This window comes from Rhinopithecus bieti, unplaced genomic scaffold (assembly GCF_001698545.2).
Source record: "Rhinopithecus bieti isolate Rb0 unplaced genomic scaffold, ASM169854v2 scaffold_22452, whole genome shotgun sequence".
NCBI classification, from domain to species: Eukaryota; Metazoa; Chordata; class Mammalia; order Primates; family Cercopithecidae; genus Rhinopithecus; species Rhinopithecus bieti.
Window position 1 is genome coordinate 700,940 of NW_016810444.1, and position 18,172 is coordinate 719,111.

The following is an 18,172-nucleotide window of genomic DNA, read 5'->3' on the forward strand; positions in this document are numbered from 1 at the left end:
GAGAGGATGGGGAAATAATCACATACATATGTTTCAAGAATTTTTACAATAAAAATGGCAGACAAATAATATGGTAGAAAAAAAGCACTGAGAGTCTTACGAAGACCTCTGTAGAAATGGGTGATGTTTCAGCAGGCTTTTGCTGATTGAAATAATCCCATAGAGCATAGACGTAAGAAGCAGAAGGTGAAGAAGGGTCACATGCAGAAGCAAAATCCTTGATTGGGCAATGTGGTTCAGAATCAAGAGGGAAGGTAAGAGACGGGGGTAGGGAGGTTTCAACTACGACAATAGGAGAGAAGCCAGAGAACTGGGATTGAACTGAATGTGGGTTGCTCAACGTGGTAGTGGTTATGGTGAGATCCTTCTGTTCTGATTTTTCTGAACTTCTTAATGAATTACCTGAGGCTATCAGTGGGCACAGGGCAGTTTTCTAATACTGAACCTTCCTTGCTTGAGAAGCAGATGTGCCAGTCTCTGCCAGGTTTTTGGTATGGATGTTATCTCATTAGTCTTCACCTTCTAAGGTAGTTGTTATGATTATTCTCATTTTAGGTGTGGAAATTGAAGCTCTGACAGTCAAAGTAGCTTTTTAACAGTCCAGAGATAGCATGAAAAAGAGTTAGGTCCTAACTAAAATCTGAGATTCCAAATGCTTTGCTCATTAAAATCATGCTGCCTCTTTGATGAAATCCATTCGGGTTTCATTAAAGAATAGTGAGAAACATAGGGAGGGAGAGAAGTGATTACTGTTAAAACAGGGCAAATGTGATAGAGAGCGTTCTGGGGATAAGAGGCGTAGAATTGTATACATTCAATAGAAACCAATCTCAGTTTCTTGGAAATTATAAGGATACCTTTCAGTTTCTGGGATTTTTTTTCTTTCTTTTTTTTGCATTTGTTGTGTTTTTTGTCCTTAAGATTACTGAAATATCAGTAAATAATCAGAAAATAATTTTTAAAATTTCAATTTGTGCTATAGAAGCAAGGGAAACAGAGAAACCGTAAAACATTTTTCCGTGGCAGCTGGCTAAATTGGGATAAAGGAGGAGGGAACCTTGCTGGAAGCATCAATGAGTAGAGGTTCTAGATGTTCTTACAATGTGTTCATGGTCCTCAGATGCCACATTCACAAACCTTGAGAAACAGACATCACAATCAGAAATTGCAGGCTAATTATTTTATTGGTATATTAAAGTTAGAGCTATGACCACCTTGATCTAATGTCATGGCATTTGAATAAATTGAATCATTTTAATCACTGTTAACTTCTTACTCACTGCCTGAAACAAACAAACAAGGAAGTTCATAGACCAGACTTGACATGGCAGGAAATGTCTAATTCCTCACTGGTCTTACCGCAGTAGAGTACATGAGAGCCCATCCTCTCTCCCGCATCCCTTCTACCACCTGTGATTCCTTCCTGGTTTTTTATGTGTTCACAATTCCTCACTGGTCTTATTGCAGTAGAGTACATGAGAGCCCATTCTGTCTACCCCATCACTTCTACCACCTGTGATTTCTTCCTAATTTTTTATGTGTTCACTGTTTTAATGCCATGGCACACAATGTGCTAAAAATTGTTGCTTAGATGATGAAGAGAAAAGATCATTTTTAGGTTGTTATGTTTTGTTGCTATTGAATATGTTCAGGGATATATTTACACAGATAATAGCTGCAATGTATTCTAGAATAGTGAGAAGCTGAAATCACCCTTAGTGTCCAGTGACAGGGATTAGTTAAGGAAATAGTGGCCACCCGGCCGGGTGCGGTGACTCAAACCTGCAATCCCAGCACTTCGGCAGGTTGAGATGGGTGGATCATGAGGTCAGGGGTTCAAGACTAGTCTGGCCAAGATGGTGAAACCCCATCTCTACTAAAAATACAAAAAAAAAAAAAAAAAAAAAAAAAAGCTGGGCACAGTGGTGGGTGTCTGTAATCCCAGCTACTCGGGAGGCTGAGGCAGGAGAATTGCTTGAACCCAGCAGGCGGAAGTTGTAGTGAGCCGAAATCATGCCACTGCACTCTAACCTGGGCGACAGAGCAAGACTCCATCTCGAAAACAAAACAAAAAACAAAACAAAACAACAACAACAACAAAAAAAGGAAACAGTGGCCACCCACCAATGGTACTCCACTGATGGAGTACTATCCAATTGTAAAAACAAACAGGAAACCACTGAAGGGATCTATATAGCTTCATAAACTGATGTGGAAATTTACAAAGAAATGCATTTTTTTTTTAAATGAGTAGCATATACACCTGCATGCAAATTATGGTAATAGTTATGGGGAAAAGGCATTCTATATGTCTATGTACACATAAATATTTCAAAGCGAAGATCCCATAAAGTTAACAGTGGTGCTTTTGACAAGGAGGGAAGGTGAGTAGAGAGTTATGCTTTAAATTTACCTTCATATTTTTCCCTTTTGTTAGGTATTTTTCATTAGCATAAGTATGTACTTCTTGAAAAGTAAGTGTTTTGAAATGAGACACCATTTAGATGCTGAAAGTTCAGAGACTATTTGGCAGCAATGCTGGATGAGAGAGGCTGGTGTGAGGCAGCAGTGAGCAAAATGTGCTCGGGGGAAATTTTATATGGGACCAAAGACAGAGCACCAGAGAGAGAAAGAACATGGTTCTACTTCCTCATTGCCAACCTAAATTAAGATAGAGTATTTGGAATGGTGTTTCTCAAAATCAAAATTCCTTAAAGAGTTTGTTAGAAATACAGGGTCTTGTTACCCTATCCCAGAATATCTGAACACAAATCTTTAGAAATGGGGTCCAGCACAATGCAATATAAATGGGCTTCAGTTGATTCACTGGCACAAGAAAGTTAGAGACCTTTAGCAGTTACAGTCCTTAATAGAGAATAAACTGGAATCATGCCTGTCATTGAATCCTAGATTACTCGGGAGGCTGTGCCTGGGGAATCTGGATGGTCTGCCCCTTGAGAAGGTGGAGATGTTTTCTGGGGCTTCCCAGGAAGAGGTGGGGGAGGCTGCTGGGGATTGCCTCCTGATGGGAGTGGTCCTTGTGGCTTTCCTGGAGGAGATGGGGGACCTTGGGGCTAGTTGCCTTCTTGTGGGAGTGGTCTCTGCTGAGGAATATCATCCTGGTCTCCATCACCAGTAGGAGGTTTAGGTGGGAGTCTTCCAAAAAGTGGTCTCTGAGGCTACTCATCTGAGCCCTGGTTGGAGTCTCCTCCATCTGTGTGAGTAGACACCAGAAGAGCTGAGCTCAGAGATGGAAGGCCCTCCTCTCTTTATACCTCTCTGTCCTTAGCACACAGCCCCTCTCTTCCAGAACGTGCCTCTCGCCTACTAACATCTCTTTTGCTCAAGGCTTCCTTAGGGAGAGTTCCCTTTAATACATATCTGGGTCATAAAAAATCTCATTTTTTTGTTCCTGGGACCAGTATGTCCATTTAAAGTTGTCCAAAAAATAAAAAGATTCCAAATATCTTGGATACATTAGAATCCCTGGAGGCGAAGGAAAAAAAGGACTAGAAACATCAGTAATGCAGCCAGTTATGATCCCAGCTGCCTCCATAACTTGCTGACTGAACACCATGGCTGTGCACCTAAGACCTATGTGGACACTTGAGCTGGTGGCCCAGGCTCCAAGTCCCAATTAGAGAAATATGAAGAGAGCGAAGAGAAAAAGAGGGTAAAAGCCCACACAGAATTCATGAAGAGTTGTGGCAAATTTTTATCAACAACTGGAACATAGCTGAGTGAGAAAGGCACAGAAATGGGACCCAGACACTAATTTCTTTGCATTTTCACTGAAGCCATAGAACTCTGGAGTGGAACTCTAGGGAAAGGGAAGCAGTTGAGAGGCTCTCAATATAAAGAGGAGTCAGAATGAGGACACTGTCCATTTGTCTGTCCTCTCCCAGCAGTCACTCCTGGCCTGGGGAAGAGCCAACCCACTCCTGTTGTCATGTAAGCTAGGCATCTCTGCTATTCAGTTTGGTGGCCCTGCTCATGATCCCCAGAATCGAGGTTGCATGAAGATTGCCTATATGTTTAGTGGCACTAACATTAATTAATTCCTGAAAATAAAGTGTTGATAAGAAGACACTGGAGAACTGACGAATTCCTAACAAGAAAAAGAGAGTCAAAATAGATTGAGAATTTATTGGGATTTACTTGATATTATGGAAGGAGAGTGTTCCTGGCTGACATCTAGAAAAGAAGCACAGGATAAGGAGAAAAGCTACATAGCAAATCTTGCAGGGCTCACGGTCTTCTACAGGGAAAAGGGACTTCTGACCACATCTCGTGCATACCCTGAGTTACCTCATCAACCACTGTCTGTGAAGCTGCTGGAAGAGAAGGAAGATGTCAGTGGAGGCAGGATTGTTACTACCCTGAACATCAACCACAAACTCAACATAGAAGAGCCCCTTTTTGTATTCCCTAAGATCCCTCAAGCCTTAATGCTAATTTAGTTTGTCCATATCTGGTATTTCAGTGTGATATTTTGGTGTTCTTATGCCCTCTTTCTCCTGTAAATACATTGCTTATGTTCACACACTTTCTCTATAGGGGTAACCAGAAGTAATCATTTTGATACAATCTTACACATACCACTCCCAGCACATCGATATACTACCTGTGAGGGAGAGAAAAATGACAATGAGTGGCTCTGATATTTCTATATCTTTAGCTAGACAGAGACAAATGTGTGCATTTCCCCACTCAGCTGTGTCACCATAGCTTATAAAATTTGCTGAAACTATTCAGTGAATCCTGTGTGGGCTTTCACTCTTCTTCTTCTCTCTCTTCGTATTTCTCTACTTGGGTCTTGGAGCCTGGGCCACCAGCTCTAGTGCTCACATAGGTCTCAGGTGCCCAGGCATGGAGTTCAGTCAGCAAGTCATTGAGGTAGCTGGGATCATAACTGGCTGCATTACTGATGTTTCTCATCCTTTTCTTTTCTCCCCTCTGGGAATTCTAACATATTCAAGAACACTTTGTATATTTTTATTTTTTGCCTAACATAAAATAGACATACTTGTCCTAGGCACAAAGAAATGAAAACTTTTCATGACCCAGATATGGATTAAAGGGAACTCTGCCTATGAAAACCTTGAGCAAAAGGGCTGTTAGTAGTTGAGAGGCACGTTCTGGGAGAGAGGGGCTGTGTACTAAGGACAGAGAGGTATAAAGAAAGGAGGTTCTTCTATCACTGAGCTCAGCTCTTCTGGTGTCACTTCACACAGATGGAGGAGACTCAAATCAGAGCTCAGATGAGAAGCCTCAGAGACCTGCTTTTGGAGGACTCCCACCTAAGCCCCTGCTGGTGATGGAAACCAAGATGATGGGCCTCAGCAAAGACCATCCCCACAAGAAGGCAAGAAACCCCAAGGTCCCCCAGCTCCTTCAGGAAAGCCACAAGGACCATCCCTACAAGGAGGCAACAAGCCCCAAGGTCCCCCATCTCCTCCAGGAAAGCCACAAGGACCACCTCAACAAGAAGGCAACAAGCCTCAAAGTCCCCCATCTCCTGGAAAGCCACAAGGACCACCCCCACCAGGAGGCAATCTCCAGGAGCCTCAGCCACCTCCTGCTGGAAAGCCCCAGGGACCACCTCCACCTCCTCAAGGTGGCAGACCACCCAGACCTCCCTGGGGACAGTCTCCCCAGTAATCCAGGGTTTAATGACAGGTATGATTCCAGGTTATTCTTCAAAGGGGCTCTAAGTGCTACAGTTCTCCAGCATTATTGTGCCAATGAATCAACTAAAAGCCCTCAGTATTGTCCTAGACCCTATTTCTAAAGATTTGTATTCAGATACTCTGGAGTAGGGTAGGAAGACCCTGTATTTCTAACAAACTCTTTAAGGAATTTTGATGTTGAGAAACAACATTCCAAATAATGTCTTAAATTGTGTTGGCAACGAGGAAGTAGTGCCATGTTCTCTCTGATGCTCTGTTTTCTGTCCACACACTCAGAGATCTCCCATTTAAAGTTTTCACCCGAGCAATGTTTGCTCAGTCCTGCCTCACATCAGCCTCTCTAGTCCAGTATTCCTGCCAAGTGGTCCCTGAACGTTCAGCAGCTAAATCGTGTCTCATTTTTTAAATTCTTCCTTTTCAGTAAGAACATGATTAAGCTGACAAAAAAGTATCTAATGGAATGGAAAAATATGAAGCTAAATTTAAAGGCATAGCTCATCCTACCTGCCTTCCCTCCTTCAGAAAACCAACACTGTTAACTTATGGCATCTTCTCTTTGAAGTATTTATGTGTACATAGATGTTTAGAATATTTTTCCCTCAGAATTAATACTATAACTTATAGGCAGGTACATATGTTAGTCATTTAAAAAATACATTTCTTTGAAAATTTCCACATCAATTTTGGAAGCCAAGTAGATCTCTTCAGTGGTTTTCTGTATGTTTTTACAATTTTATGCTACTCCATGATGTGGCTGTGCCATGATCTCTTTAACCAATCCCTGTCACTAGACATTGAGGGTGGTTTCAACTTCTCACTGTTACAGAACATGTTCCAGTTACCATCTGTGTAAATATATCCCTGAACAAATTCAACAAGTCATAACAAGCTAAGAAGGACCTTTTGTCTTTATCGTGTAAGCAACAATTTTTAGCACATTGTGTGCAAGGGCATCAAAAGGGTGAACACATAAAAAATCAGGAAGGAATCACAGGAGGGAGAAGGGATGGGGGAGAGAGGATGGGCTCTCATATACTCTACTGCAGTAATGTCAGGGAGGAATTAGACATTTCCTGTCAAGTCTGGTCTGTGAACTTCCTTGTTTGTTTGTTTCAGGAAATGAATAAGAAGATGACAGTGATTCAAATGATTCAAAAGCCGTGACATTGGAAGAAGGTGGTCATAGCTCTACTTCAGTATACCAATAAAATCATCAGCTTGCAATTTCTGATTGTGGTGTCTTTCTCTATTTGTGAATGTGGAATCTGAGGACCAAGAACACAACGTAAGAGCACCTAGGACCCCTTCTCCTCGATGTTTCCTGGTAGCTTCCCTCCTCCTTAATCCTCATTTAGCCAGTTTCCCTGAAAAAAATGTTTTATTGTTTCTCTCCTTCCATGACTTCTATTTGGGTTTTTGTTGTTTTGTTTTTCTGAGATGGAGTGAGTCTCAGTCTAGCGCCCAGGCTGGAATGCAGTGGTGTGATCTCGGCTCACTGCAACCTGCATCTCCTGGGTTCAAACTCTTCTTCTGCCTTAGCCTTCAGATAGTTGGGATTGCAGGCGCTCACCACTACAGCCAGCTACTTTTTGTATTTCTAGTAGATATGGGTTTTCACAGTGTTGGCCAGGCTGGTCTCAAACTCCTGACCTCAGGTGATCTGCCTGCCTCAGCCTCCCAAAGTGCTGGGATTACAGGAATGAGTCACCACACCTGGCCCTTCCCTGACTTACACAGCACAAATTGAAATTTTAAAATTATTCTCAGTGTGTTCACTGATATTCCAGTAATATTAAGGACAAAAAACCACAACAAATGCAAAATAGTTCCAGAAGCTGAAAGAAATCCTTATAATTTCTAAGAAACTGAGTTTGGTTTCAAGGGAATGAATATGGTTCTATGCTTCTTATCCCCAGAACCCTCTCTATCCCATTTACCGTATTTTTAACAGTGATCACTTCTCTCCCTTCCTATGTTTCTCACTATTCTTTAATGAAACCTGAATGGATTTCATCAAGGAGGCAGCATGATTTTAAGGAGCAAAGAATTTGGAAACTCAGATTTTAGTTAAGACCTAACTGTTTTTCATGCTACCTCTGAGCTCTTAAAAAGCTACTTCGACTCTCGGAGCTTCAATTTCCACATCTAAAATGAGAATAATCATAATGATGACATTAGAGGATGCAGACTGATGAGATAACATACATAACCAAAAACCTTGCAGAGATTGGCATGTCTGCTTCTCAAGCAAAGAAGTTTCAATATTAGAAAACTACCCTGTGCTCACTGATAGCCTCAGAGAATTCACTGAGTTCAGAAAAATCAGAAGAGGAAGAGCTTACCATAACCATCACAAAGCTGACCAACCTACATTCAGTTCAAGCCCAGTTCTCTGGTTTCTCTTCTATTATCGTAGGTGAAGCCTCCCTACCCCTATCTCTTACCCTCCCACTTGATTCTGAACCACATTGCCCAATCAGGGATTTTGCTTCTGCATATGACCCTGTTGTCTCCTGGTTCTTATCTATGCTCTATGGGAGTACTTCAGTCAGCCAAAGCCTGCTGAAACATCACCCATTCCTACAGAAGTCTTCCTAAGACTCTCAGTGCTTCTTTCCTACCATGTTATGTGTCTGCCATTTTTATTGCAGAAGTTCTTGAAACGTATGTATGTGATTATTTCCCCATCCCCCCACCTCCAATTTTTTCTTCCACACACATTATAGATGCTTTTGTTCTTTCCACTCCAAGTCTGTCAAGGTCATCTACTGCCTCCATTCCACTCATTTTAGGAGTCAGTTCTCAATCCTGCATCTCCTGTGACTCCCCAGCAGTTTAACACTATTGATCATACCTTGTTCGGGGTACACTCTATCAGTCTATCTAGGAACCACCCACTCTTTTGTAGGGTTCTCTTCCCTCCTACAACTACAAAGTTACTCCTCTTCTAACTCTATTTCGTCTTGATAATGAATTCATCTAATTAATTAAGCAAACTAGGATTTATTTTTGACCTTTCTCCTTTCCTTTTACATCACATTACATCTAGTCAAATATCCTACATCATCATTGTAAAGTTCAACTTTCAAAATAATTTCCTACTGCAGCCATTTTCATCACTTTCATTTCTATCAGCCCATCTAAGCAAGCCTCATGTGCAGCTTATGCCAAATACCAGTTCTACTTATTTCCCAAGTCAATTCCCCACAGTAACCATTTAAAATTTATATTACCTTTCTATGTTTTCCAGTTGGTGGCCACCTCTTTTACTCTATAAGAACAAGATGCTAATTTTTAACTGTGCTAAAGTCCTTTGTATTAAGCCCTAACTATCTCTGAAATTGGGTGCTGCTCTATACCTAATTCATTCTGCTATGGCTATACTGGTCGACATCTTCTTTTTTGGCGGGGGTTGGGGAGCAGTATGCCTAGATTTTCTTTAATTTTTAAAAAAATTTACTTGCATAAGTACATGTATTGTGAGTTCAATTTTGTTACATAGATTAACTAGTGCTTAAGTCAGGACATTTGGGTATTCATCACTCAAATAACAAACACTCTATTTATTAATTAATATCCCACTACTCAATCCCTCTGCCTCCCACACTTCCAAGTCTTCATTGTCTATGATTTCATTCTGTACAGCCATGAAAACACATTCTTTAGCAATCACTTATGACTGAGAACGTGTTGTATTTGATTTTCTGCAACCAGCCTGTTTTTCTTTTCTTTTTTTAAAATTATTATTATACTTTAAGTTCTAGGGTACATGTGCATAACATGCAGGTTTGTTACCATATGTATAACTTGTGCCATGTTGGTGTGCTGCACCCATCAACTCGTCATATTACACAGGTATAACTCCCAATCTCTCCGCAGCCTACACCTCTCCCATCCTCCTCCCCATGATAGGCCCGGTGTGTGATGGTTACCCTTCCCGAGTCCAAGTGATCTCATTGTTCAGTTCCTACCTATGAGTGAGAACATGCGGTGTTTGGTTTTTCTGTTCTTGCGATAGTTGCTGAGAATGATCGGTTTCCAGCTGCATCCATGTCCCTACAAAGGAACACAAACTCCATCCTTTTTTATGGCTGCATAGTTCCATGGTGTATATGTGCCACATTTTTAATCCAGTCTGTCACAGATGGACATTTGGGTTTGATTCCAAGTCATTTGTATTGGATGAATAGTGCCCGCAATAAACATAGTGGTGGCATGTGTCCTTTATAGCAGCATGATTTATATCCTTTAGGTATATACCCAGTAATAGGATGGCTGGGTCATATGGTACTTCTAGTTCTAGATCCTTGAGGAATTGCCTACTGTTTTCCAATAATGGTTGAACTATTACAAATCCCACCAACAGTGTAAAAGTGTTCCTATTTCTCCTGACTTTTTAATGATTGCCATTCTAACTGGTGTGAGATGGTATCTCATTGTGGTTTTGATTTGCATTTCTCTGATGGCCAGTGATGATGAGCATTTTTTCATGTGTCTGTTGGCTGTATGACTGTCTTCTAGCCCACATCTTACATTTAAGTCTTTAATCCATCTTGAGTTACTTTTCTATATGAGAGATGTGAGAGATAGGGGTCCAGTTTTATTCTTCTGCATATGGCAATACAATTTTCTCGACATTATTTATTGAAATGAGTGATGTTTCCCAAGTGTGTGTTCTTGTCTGCTTTGTCAAAGATCAGTTGCCTGAAAATATGTAGCTTTGTTTATGGATCTTTTATTCTGTTCCATTGATCTATATCCCTATTTTTACACCAGTAATATCCTGTCTTCATTACTGTAGTCTTGTATAATTTGAATTCAGGTGATGTAACACTTCCCAATTTGTTCATTTTGCTCAGGATTGCTTTGGCTCTTTGGGCTCTTTTTTTGCTTGAATTTTGGATTATTTTATTCTAACTCTGTGAGAAATGAAATTGGTATTTTGATAAGGGTTGCATTGAATCTGTTGATTTCTTTGGACACTCGGTTGGCCTTTTTAACATTCTTCCAATATACCAAGTTTGTTCCTAACTTTATCAAGCATGTATTTGCATTTTATTCAAATATGCTCACATCTTACCACATTAAAGCCTTCTTTGAATACACAGAATCGCCTATTCTACTAAATCTGCTTCATTTATTTATCAAATTGTTGTCACTCTGAGATAGCCTTATGCAATATTTGTACTATCTAATATTAACACTCTTATGTAGTCCCCACCACATTATATCATGATTGGTTAGTGTGACTAATAAAATATGGCAGAAATGGTGGTATGTTACCACTGAGATTAAGTTATAAAAAAAAATTGTGGTTCTCCTTTTGTTTTTCAATTCCCCCCCCCCACCCCCCGTCTCTCTCTCTCACACATCACTTGCACTGAGAACACACAGCTACCATGTGAAACTTCTCTATGGAGTGAATCTCTAAGCATCTCTCTCCTTGAGAACAACAGAGGAGTAAGCACCTAGAGAGGAGAAGGAAAAGTCACTCACCTCTTATTCTTTAGTCCCTACATAACCTGTGTAACAAGTTCACTGTTCTAGAGTTGATTCCAATATGGAGACCAGAGTGGTGAGTGATAGGCATGGTTCTGATCCCTCCTAGTTAACCCTGCTAGAAAGTCAGATGACAACTCCAACTACTGAGGTCTCCTCGATAGTGATAATTTTCTTTTTTTTTTTTTAGAATGAGGAGGTTTTCTTTGCTTTGTCTTCACAATTGTATCTTACAGTCAGCAATGTCAACACTACCGTGTACCTGAATTTACAGGTTAATTACATTTACATTTCTTTCCTTGCAAAACTCCCATGCCCAAGCACAAAGTTAATAATTATCTGTTTTCTCAATTATTTGCTTTAAGAACATCTAAGTCTTCTTTCAACTTCCAACAGACCTGCAAAATCTCTCTTAGTACGATTTTCCTCACTCTCAAAAGTCAGATAATTGGCTTTTGTCCTGGAAAATTCCATTTTTTCTTTGTAAGTGGATCATGCTATCCTGAGTTAGTGTCTTTCTCTTTCTTGGTTTTCTTCTGTGAAATACCTGCTAGCATAGCTTCAGCATATGAGAAGCAAAATATTTCAAGACTTTTCATGTCAGCAGATGTGTTATGTGACCTTCACACTTAAATGATTACCTGACTGGATATAGGATTCTAGTTTGATTGTTATTTTTACTTAGAATTTTTAAACTGCTGTCCCCCTACAGCAACAAGGAAGTATCTTGGAAGCAGAGAGAAGCCCTCACCAAACACTGAATCTGTTGATGCCTTAATCTTAGACTTCCTGGCCTACAGAACATTGAGAAACAAATTTCTGTTCTTTAATCATGACCCAGTCTATGGTCTTGTCATAGTGGTAGAAATGGACTGACACAGAAACCCATATGAGTTCGAATTAGTAAACACACATCTAAAAACAAAAACAAAATGAAACCACAACAACAAAAAACACTGTTGGACTGTCTTCTGACTTCTATTGTTCCACTTAGTTTCTGATTCTCAGTATCTTCTCTATGACTTCTTTTTCAAAGTGGAATCTTCAAGCTCTTTCTTACCATTAAAATTTAATTAGATATAAGTTGATGTGGGTCTTTCCCATTTATTATTTTGGGCACTCTGTATTTCAAGGGGGTCTCCTATCCTGGGCCCTGCCATTTACAGTGGGCCCCACAAAAATACCGTAATCAAAGGGTATTGTTCATTCTTTTATTCTCATTCATAAATACTTTTAAAAAACAAGCCATAAATAAAACATAGAAATTATAGAAGTGGGCACAGGCTGAACTATATGCTCTTCCAGGCCTGATGGGGCAGGTGAAGAATTTGAAAAGGCAATAAATTCACTGTGGCACCAGAGGAAAAATGGGATACTTCTCTGTAAAGAGAATCAACTGAATGAGTAGTACTCTACCAAATCCTGGGTAACTATCTCCACACACACTACTGAAACAAAGTTGAGAGGAGTAAGATCGCCTATCCTGTCTGTGGGAAGGAAACATGGGTATCCCAAAGATGTCCACATTCTAATGAGTATACTTTATGTAAAGATGAAAATAAAGACAGAACTGGGGAATCCTGTGTTAGTGTGTTTATGATTTAGAAAGAAACTTAATTACTCAGGAAAAGAGTTTTTATTACTTCACCTGTTAAGGTCTCAGGACAAGTTTTACCTTACCTATCTCCTGTTACTTGTACCTGAATTTATTTTCTGGACATGGTTTCTTCTGATTTTCTTGGAAGTAAACAAATATATAAGGAAATAGCAAGAAAGTGGTAGAGTACAGTAGGCAAAAACATAGGCTTTGAAGACTGACTGCCATCTATACCACTTATTACCATTCTAACAAACTTGGTGTGTACCTCAGTCAGCTCACCTATAAAATTGAGATGGTGGTAAACATTATTCCTACCTTATAAGCTGGTTCTGAAAATTAAATGGCATATAGTATATGCTTAAGAAATGTTATTATCATAATCAGTCATGGCTACAATGTGTTTATAGAATATGAATACCCTAAAATAATTGTGAAATGTGTTTATGAAGACAAAACATAATATTAAAATATAAGGACCAGTATCGTAATTGTGTAGCCAGGATTTTATCTATGCAAATTTGAATTCTCAGAGACATTTTTGTTTTATTGCTAATTGTTTAGTTGATTCAATGGGCACAAGAATTCTACCAACTCACACAAACTCCTCTAAGACCACAGGACTCAATGCAATTCGCTTGATCACATCACAAGTCCATCCTCTCTCATCATGTTCATCTTTCCTGGTAGACAATCCTTTTGTATTGCAGACAAATTAGTTCATGATGAAGTTGAGGAAGATTCTACTTTCTATCCTGTTCAAAGAATTTTCCACTCTTTAAGAAAGAGGAAGACATGTGGATATGAAAGAGCTGACATATTAAATTTAAATCTTATTACCAGTGCAATAAAAAACTGGTAGATTTGAAGCACCAGTGTGATATGATCTGATTTTCACTAGTAAAAGGCCCCTCTGGCTATTGTGGGGAGATATCTGATATGGGATGTAACAAGAATGTTACCAAGACCTGGCGAAGGCTCTCAACATACTCCAGCAGAGATAATCATGGCATGAACCATAGCCCTGGACAAGAGAACATGCAAGTGTTTACATTGTGAGGTATTTAGAGGTGAGCATGCTGGATTTGCTCATGGACCAGGCCTCAGTGAGAGAAAGGCAGACATGAATCCAATACATTTAAACAACAAAATGAAACTGCTGTCATTGGCTGAGGAGACATTGGCTAGTGTCATGGGCTGAATTCTGTTTCGCCTTATTCATATGATGAAAGCCTGCACTCCCAGTTTCTCAGAAAATGACCATATTTGGAGGCAAGGACTGAAATGTGTGGATTAAGTTTAAATGAGGCTGTTAGAATGGCACATAGTCCCATCTGATAGGTGTTCTTAGAACAAGAGGACATTTGCATGCACAGAGAGACTCCAAATATGCACGTGCACCAAGGCAGTCCATTTTGAGGACATAGAAGAAGACAGATGTCTAGAAGCTAAGGAAACAGGCCTCAGAAACACTGAACCTGTTGACACCATGATCACAATGAAACTGTGAAAAAATGAATTTCTGTTGTTTAATACACCACTCTGTGGTAATTTCTTAGGTAAGTGTAAAAATATTTTGGGGGAGAGAAGTTTTAGGATGTTGAAATCAAGAACACTACTTGAGACATGTTAAGTTTGCAGGCGTTTTAGAAAGCAAGTGAATTACTGAGGGCTTTGACTCATCTACAGGTGCCTGAGTTGGTAGAGTATGGTTCTTGCTTTACCCACCCTATCTGGGTCTTTCAGCTCTTCAGTAAACTCTGTTCCGATTGTTTCCCATGAGTTTATAGCTAATATTTATTCTTTCCTGATACGCAAATTTCTTGCACTCTTTGCAAACATTGGAGAAGATCAGGAGAAGGCCTGAACTGATTGATATTTAACAGCATCTTCTGCTGTCTTCCTGTATTCAGAGAAGGAGAGTAAGGCATGTCTGCCCTGCACTTCCTTCTCTCTGACCTTTCTTTCCTATTTGAAGGGCTACCATAAGCTTTGTAGTCTGGACTGCACATCTCATTTCTCCTGTCAAATAGTGTCTGGTGAAGCCAGGTACAGGTTATCCCAATAATAAGAGTACATGCTATGCCCAAGCAACAACTCTCTGCTGTAATTAATGCACATGAAGCACAGTTACAACTGTTTCATTTTTCACGTATCCAGAGAGTATCTGGCAAGTAGTAATATATTCCATCTTCAGAACACGTCCCTACTTATGCCAGGTGAAAACAGATAAATCAAAATCTGCCTAGTCACCTGGAAATTGCAAAGGTGTCCATAGCAAACTTTACTGTATTAGGAAGTCTTCCTGTGATATGTTGGGTTTTAACAAGTTCATGAAAAATACATATTATATTTAAACAACTATGCATAGATTCCAACATTTTTTAAACCAAAATGAACTCAGACTACATTGTTACAACATGTCTGAACAGGATCTACCTTGTAGCATTAAGAAGTCTAAGCCTCTATAAAAGCAACATGTACTCTGCTCAAACTATAGCGAGTACAAACATCAAATTTATGGTGAAGCTTGGGTGGAAGAATGCTGAGATTATTGATGCTTTACAAAAAGTTTATGAGGACAAGGGCCAAAAAAAATCAGAAGTTCACACATAGATAACTCATTTTAAGCAGGGATGAGATGATTTTGAACATAAAGCCTACAGCAGCTGACCACTCATATTAATTTGCAAAGAAAAATTTCTTTTGTTGATACCATAATAGAAGAGGACTGGTGATTAACAGTACAAACAATAGCCAACACTGCAGACTTCTCATTGGTTCAACTTACATGATTCTAACTGGTAACTAAAATTGAGAAAAAATTTCCACACAACGGATGCCCAATCTCTTGCACTAAGATAAGCTACAGATGAGAACAGAACTTTCCCTGAAAATTCTAAAAAGTGGTGTCAAGATCCTGAAGTTTCTTTTTTCAAAGAATTATAATGAGAATTAAAACATGGCTTTACCAATACAATCTGAAAACAAAACACAATCAAAGCAATGGCTACTGAGAGGTATAAGTGGTCCAGTCAAAGCAAGAGTGGATGGGCAAAAGGGCAAAAATTAGGGCAAAAGTTTTTTGGAAATCTCTCAGTGTTTTGCTTGTAGGCTTTCTGGAGGGCCAAAGAATGACAAAAGCTGCTTATTATGAGAATGTCCTGAGAAATTTAGCCAAAGCATTAGTGGAAAAATGCTTGGGAGAGCTTCATCAGAGTCCTTCACCACAGCAATGCTCCTGGTCATTTATCTCATGAAGCAAGGAAAATTATGTGGGAGCTCTGCTAGAAAATTGTTTGGCACCCACATTACCATTTTATTTTGACCCCTTTGAACTTATTTTTGTTTCTTGTGTTTGCATGATGGTATATATTGTCCTTTTGCTTCAAGGTATAGAATTCCCTTAAGCATTTCTTGTAGAGCAGATCTAGTGGTGATAAATTCTTTCAAGCTTTGCATTTTGGGGAAAGACTTTATTGTTATTTCATTTTGAAGTATTTATTTGCTGGAGATAGTATTTTTGGCTGGCAGAATTTTTTTCTTTGAACACTTTGAATATATCGTTACATTCTCTCCTGGCCTGTCTAGTTTCTTCTGTGAAAATCACTCCTAATCTGATGAGGCTTCCTTAATATATGACTTAATGCTTTTATCTTAGTGTTTTTAGAGCATTCTCTTTGTTTTTGACTGTTGACATTTTGACTCTTATGTGATATTTTAACCCTTGGGGTTATCTCAATTTGTATATGTTTGAGGTCTTATATTTGGATGTCCCAATATCTTGGTAGATTTGACAAATTTTTAGCTAATATCTTGTTTAAAAATTCTTTTCCATACCCTTACCCATCGTTCTCCTTCTGGAATACTCAAAATCAAACATCTGATTGCTACATGGTGTCTTGGGAGACACTGGCTAAATTTAAAGATACCATTTAAAGTGATCTAAGTTTTGATTCATTTATCACAAGAAATCTAAAATGTCAGAAACTCAAGAGAAAGATTGGTCAGAGAGCTATATATCAAAAGATAAATTTGTATATCATATGCATAGATACTAGGCTTTTGCCTGAGAGCATCTTCCATATCCTGGCCCCAGAGCTGGTGTTACTTTGTCAGTGGTTGGGGCTGTAGAAGGAGACAATGCTCACTAGCCTAAACTCAAGTGTCTGTAGCCTCAGCTTCCCACTGTTTTAGCAATGTCAGGGGGTGTTGTGAAACTTTTAATTACTCATTTTCAAAGTTTATGGAAAAATGCAATCACAACTTCTTTTATATGTGATACAAAGCAACATAACTGTTTTCATAAGGTAATATAAGAAGCAGGTAAGCAGATATGTTTAAAAGAGGGTTTACTTCCTTGGAGTGTTGTGCGGACATGGTAATAAAACACTGTGCATTCTCATTCTAACTCTGCTACTTAACAGTTAGATAGTTACTTGCAAAATCCAGCTTTCTCTAATAAAATGAGACCCTAATTCTTATCCAGACTAACTCCAAAGTGCCAGCAGTGAGTATGATGCTTGAAAGTCAGGAAACAGGTGGATAATTCCAAAGAATCAGCCTGTGGTCAGAGGCAGCATCTGGAGGTCTTCACAAAGTACCTATCTGGGTATCCAATCACCCTGTTATAAAGCAATGACTCCTCAAAACTCTTGCAATTTGCATACAGCTTTCTGACTGTCTCAGTGTCTACTCTTAAGTATGAACAGAATCAAAGGATCACCAGACAATTGAAGCCTGTCTCCATCAAGTGAGAATCACAGAAAGAAAAAAAGGGAATGCAAAAAAAAAAAAACGGAGACAAGAAGCAATGAAAACTTTAGAAGATGATAGTTAATATATCTAGAGAGATAAGAATAGACACCATGCTCATACAGAATAGGATGCAATTAAATTAAACAAATTGACCAGAAATTGAGAAAGACATTATCAGTGAAACAATGCAATACATTTCCCAGGACTAAAGGATATTCTCCATTTTGAAATGGTCCAATGATTATCCAGAAGCCCAGGTTTAACATCTGCAGGGTTCAGTGCGGGAATACAAACAGTGTCTTACATACCCTATCTCTGAATAATCACACATTATAAAGCAAGATAGACTCTAGGTTCAGATCACGTTTTCACCTAAGTCATGCAGACTGCTGCTTGCAGATTACCCTTATAACCTGGCCTAGACACTGAAGGAGTATGTGTTTCCCTGTACCAATCCTAGTAATAAAACACCGTGGATGTGGAGAAAGGAGAGCTCTTATACACCACACACCCTGATTGGAATGTAAATTAGTAAAAACTCTATGGCAAACAGTATTATTTCTCAAAGAGCTAAAACTTGAACTACCATTCAATCTAGCAATCTTTTTTTTTTTTTTTTTTTTTTTTT

The 18,172-nt window shown here is 39.2% G+C and overlaps 1 protein-coding gene across 1 annotated transcript; it reads left to right on the top strand.

The window, feature by feature from the left end:
* The first annotated feature begins 4,166 nt into the window (after positions 1-4,166).
* LOC108542132 (basic salivary proline-rich protein 3-like) lies at positions 4,167-6,851 on the top strand. Its single transcript, XM_017892002.1, has 3 exons — positions 4,167-4,362; positions 5,306-5,679; positions 6,807-6,851. The coding sequence occupies exons 1-2, from the start codon at positions 4,167-4,169 to the stop codon at positions 5,659-5,661; spliced, it is 552 nt and encodes a 183-aa protein (XP_017747491.1). The 3' UTR covers positions 5,662-5,679; positions 6,807-6,851.
* Positions 6,852-18,172: the final 11,321 nt, after the last annotated feature.

Bases quoted from the DNA above. Each gene is read 5' to 3' on its own strand.
- LOC108542132 (XM_017892002.1), top strand. From the start codon at position 4,167: ATGGAAGGAGAGTGTTCCTGGCTGACATCTAGAAAAGAAGCACAGGAT. The intron at 4,363-5,305 runs GCAGGATTGTTA...CTCCCACCTAAG, and splicing joins GAAGGAAGATGTCAGTGGAG to CCCCTGCTGGTGATGGAAAC.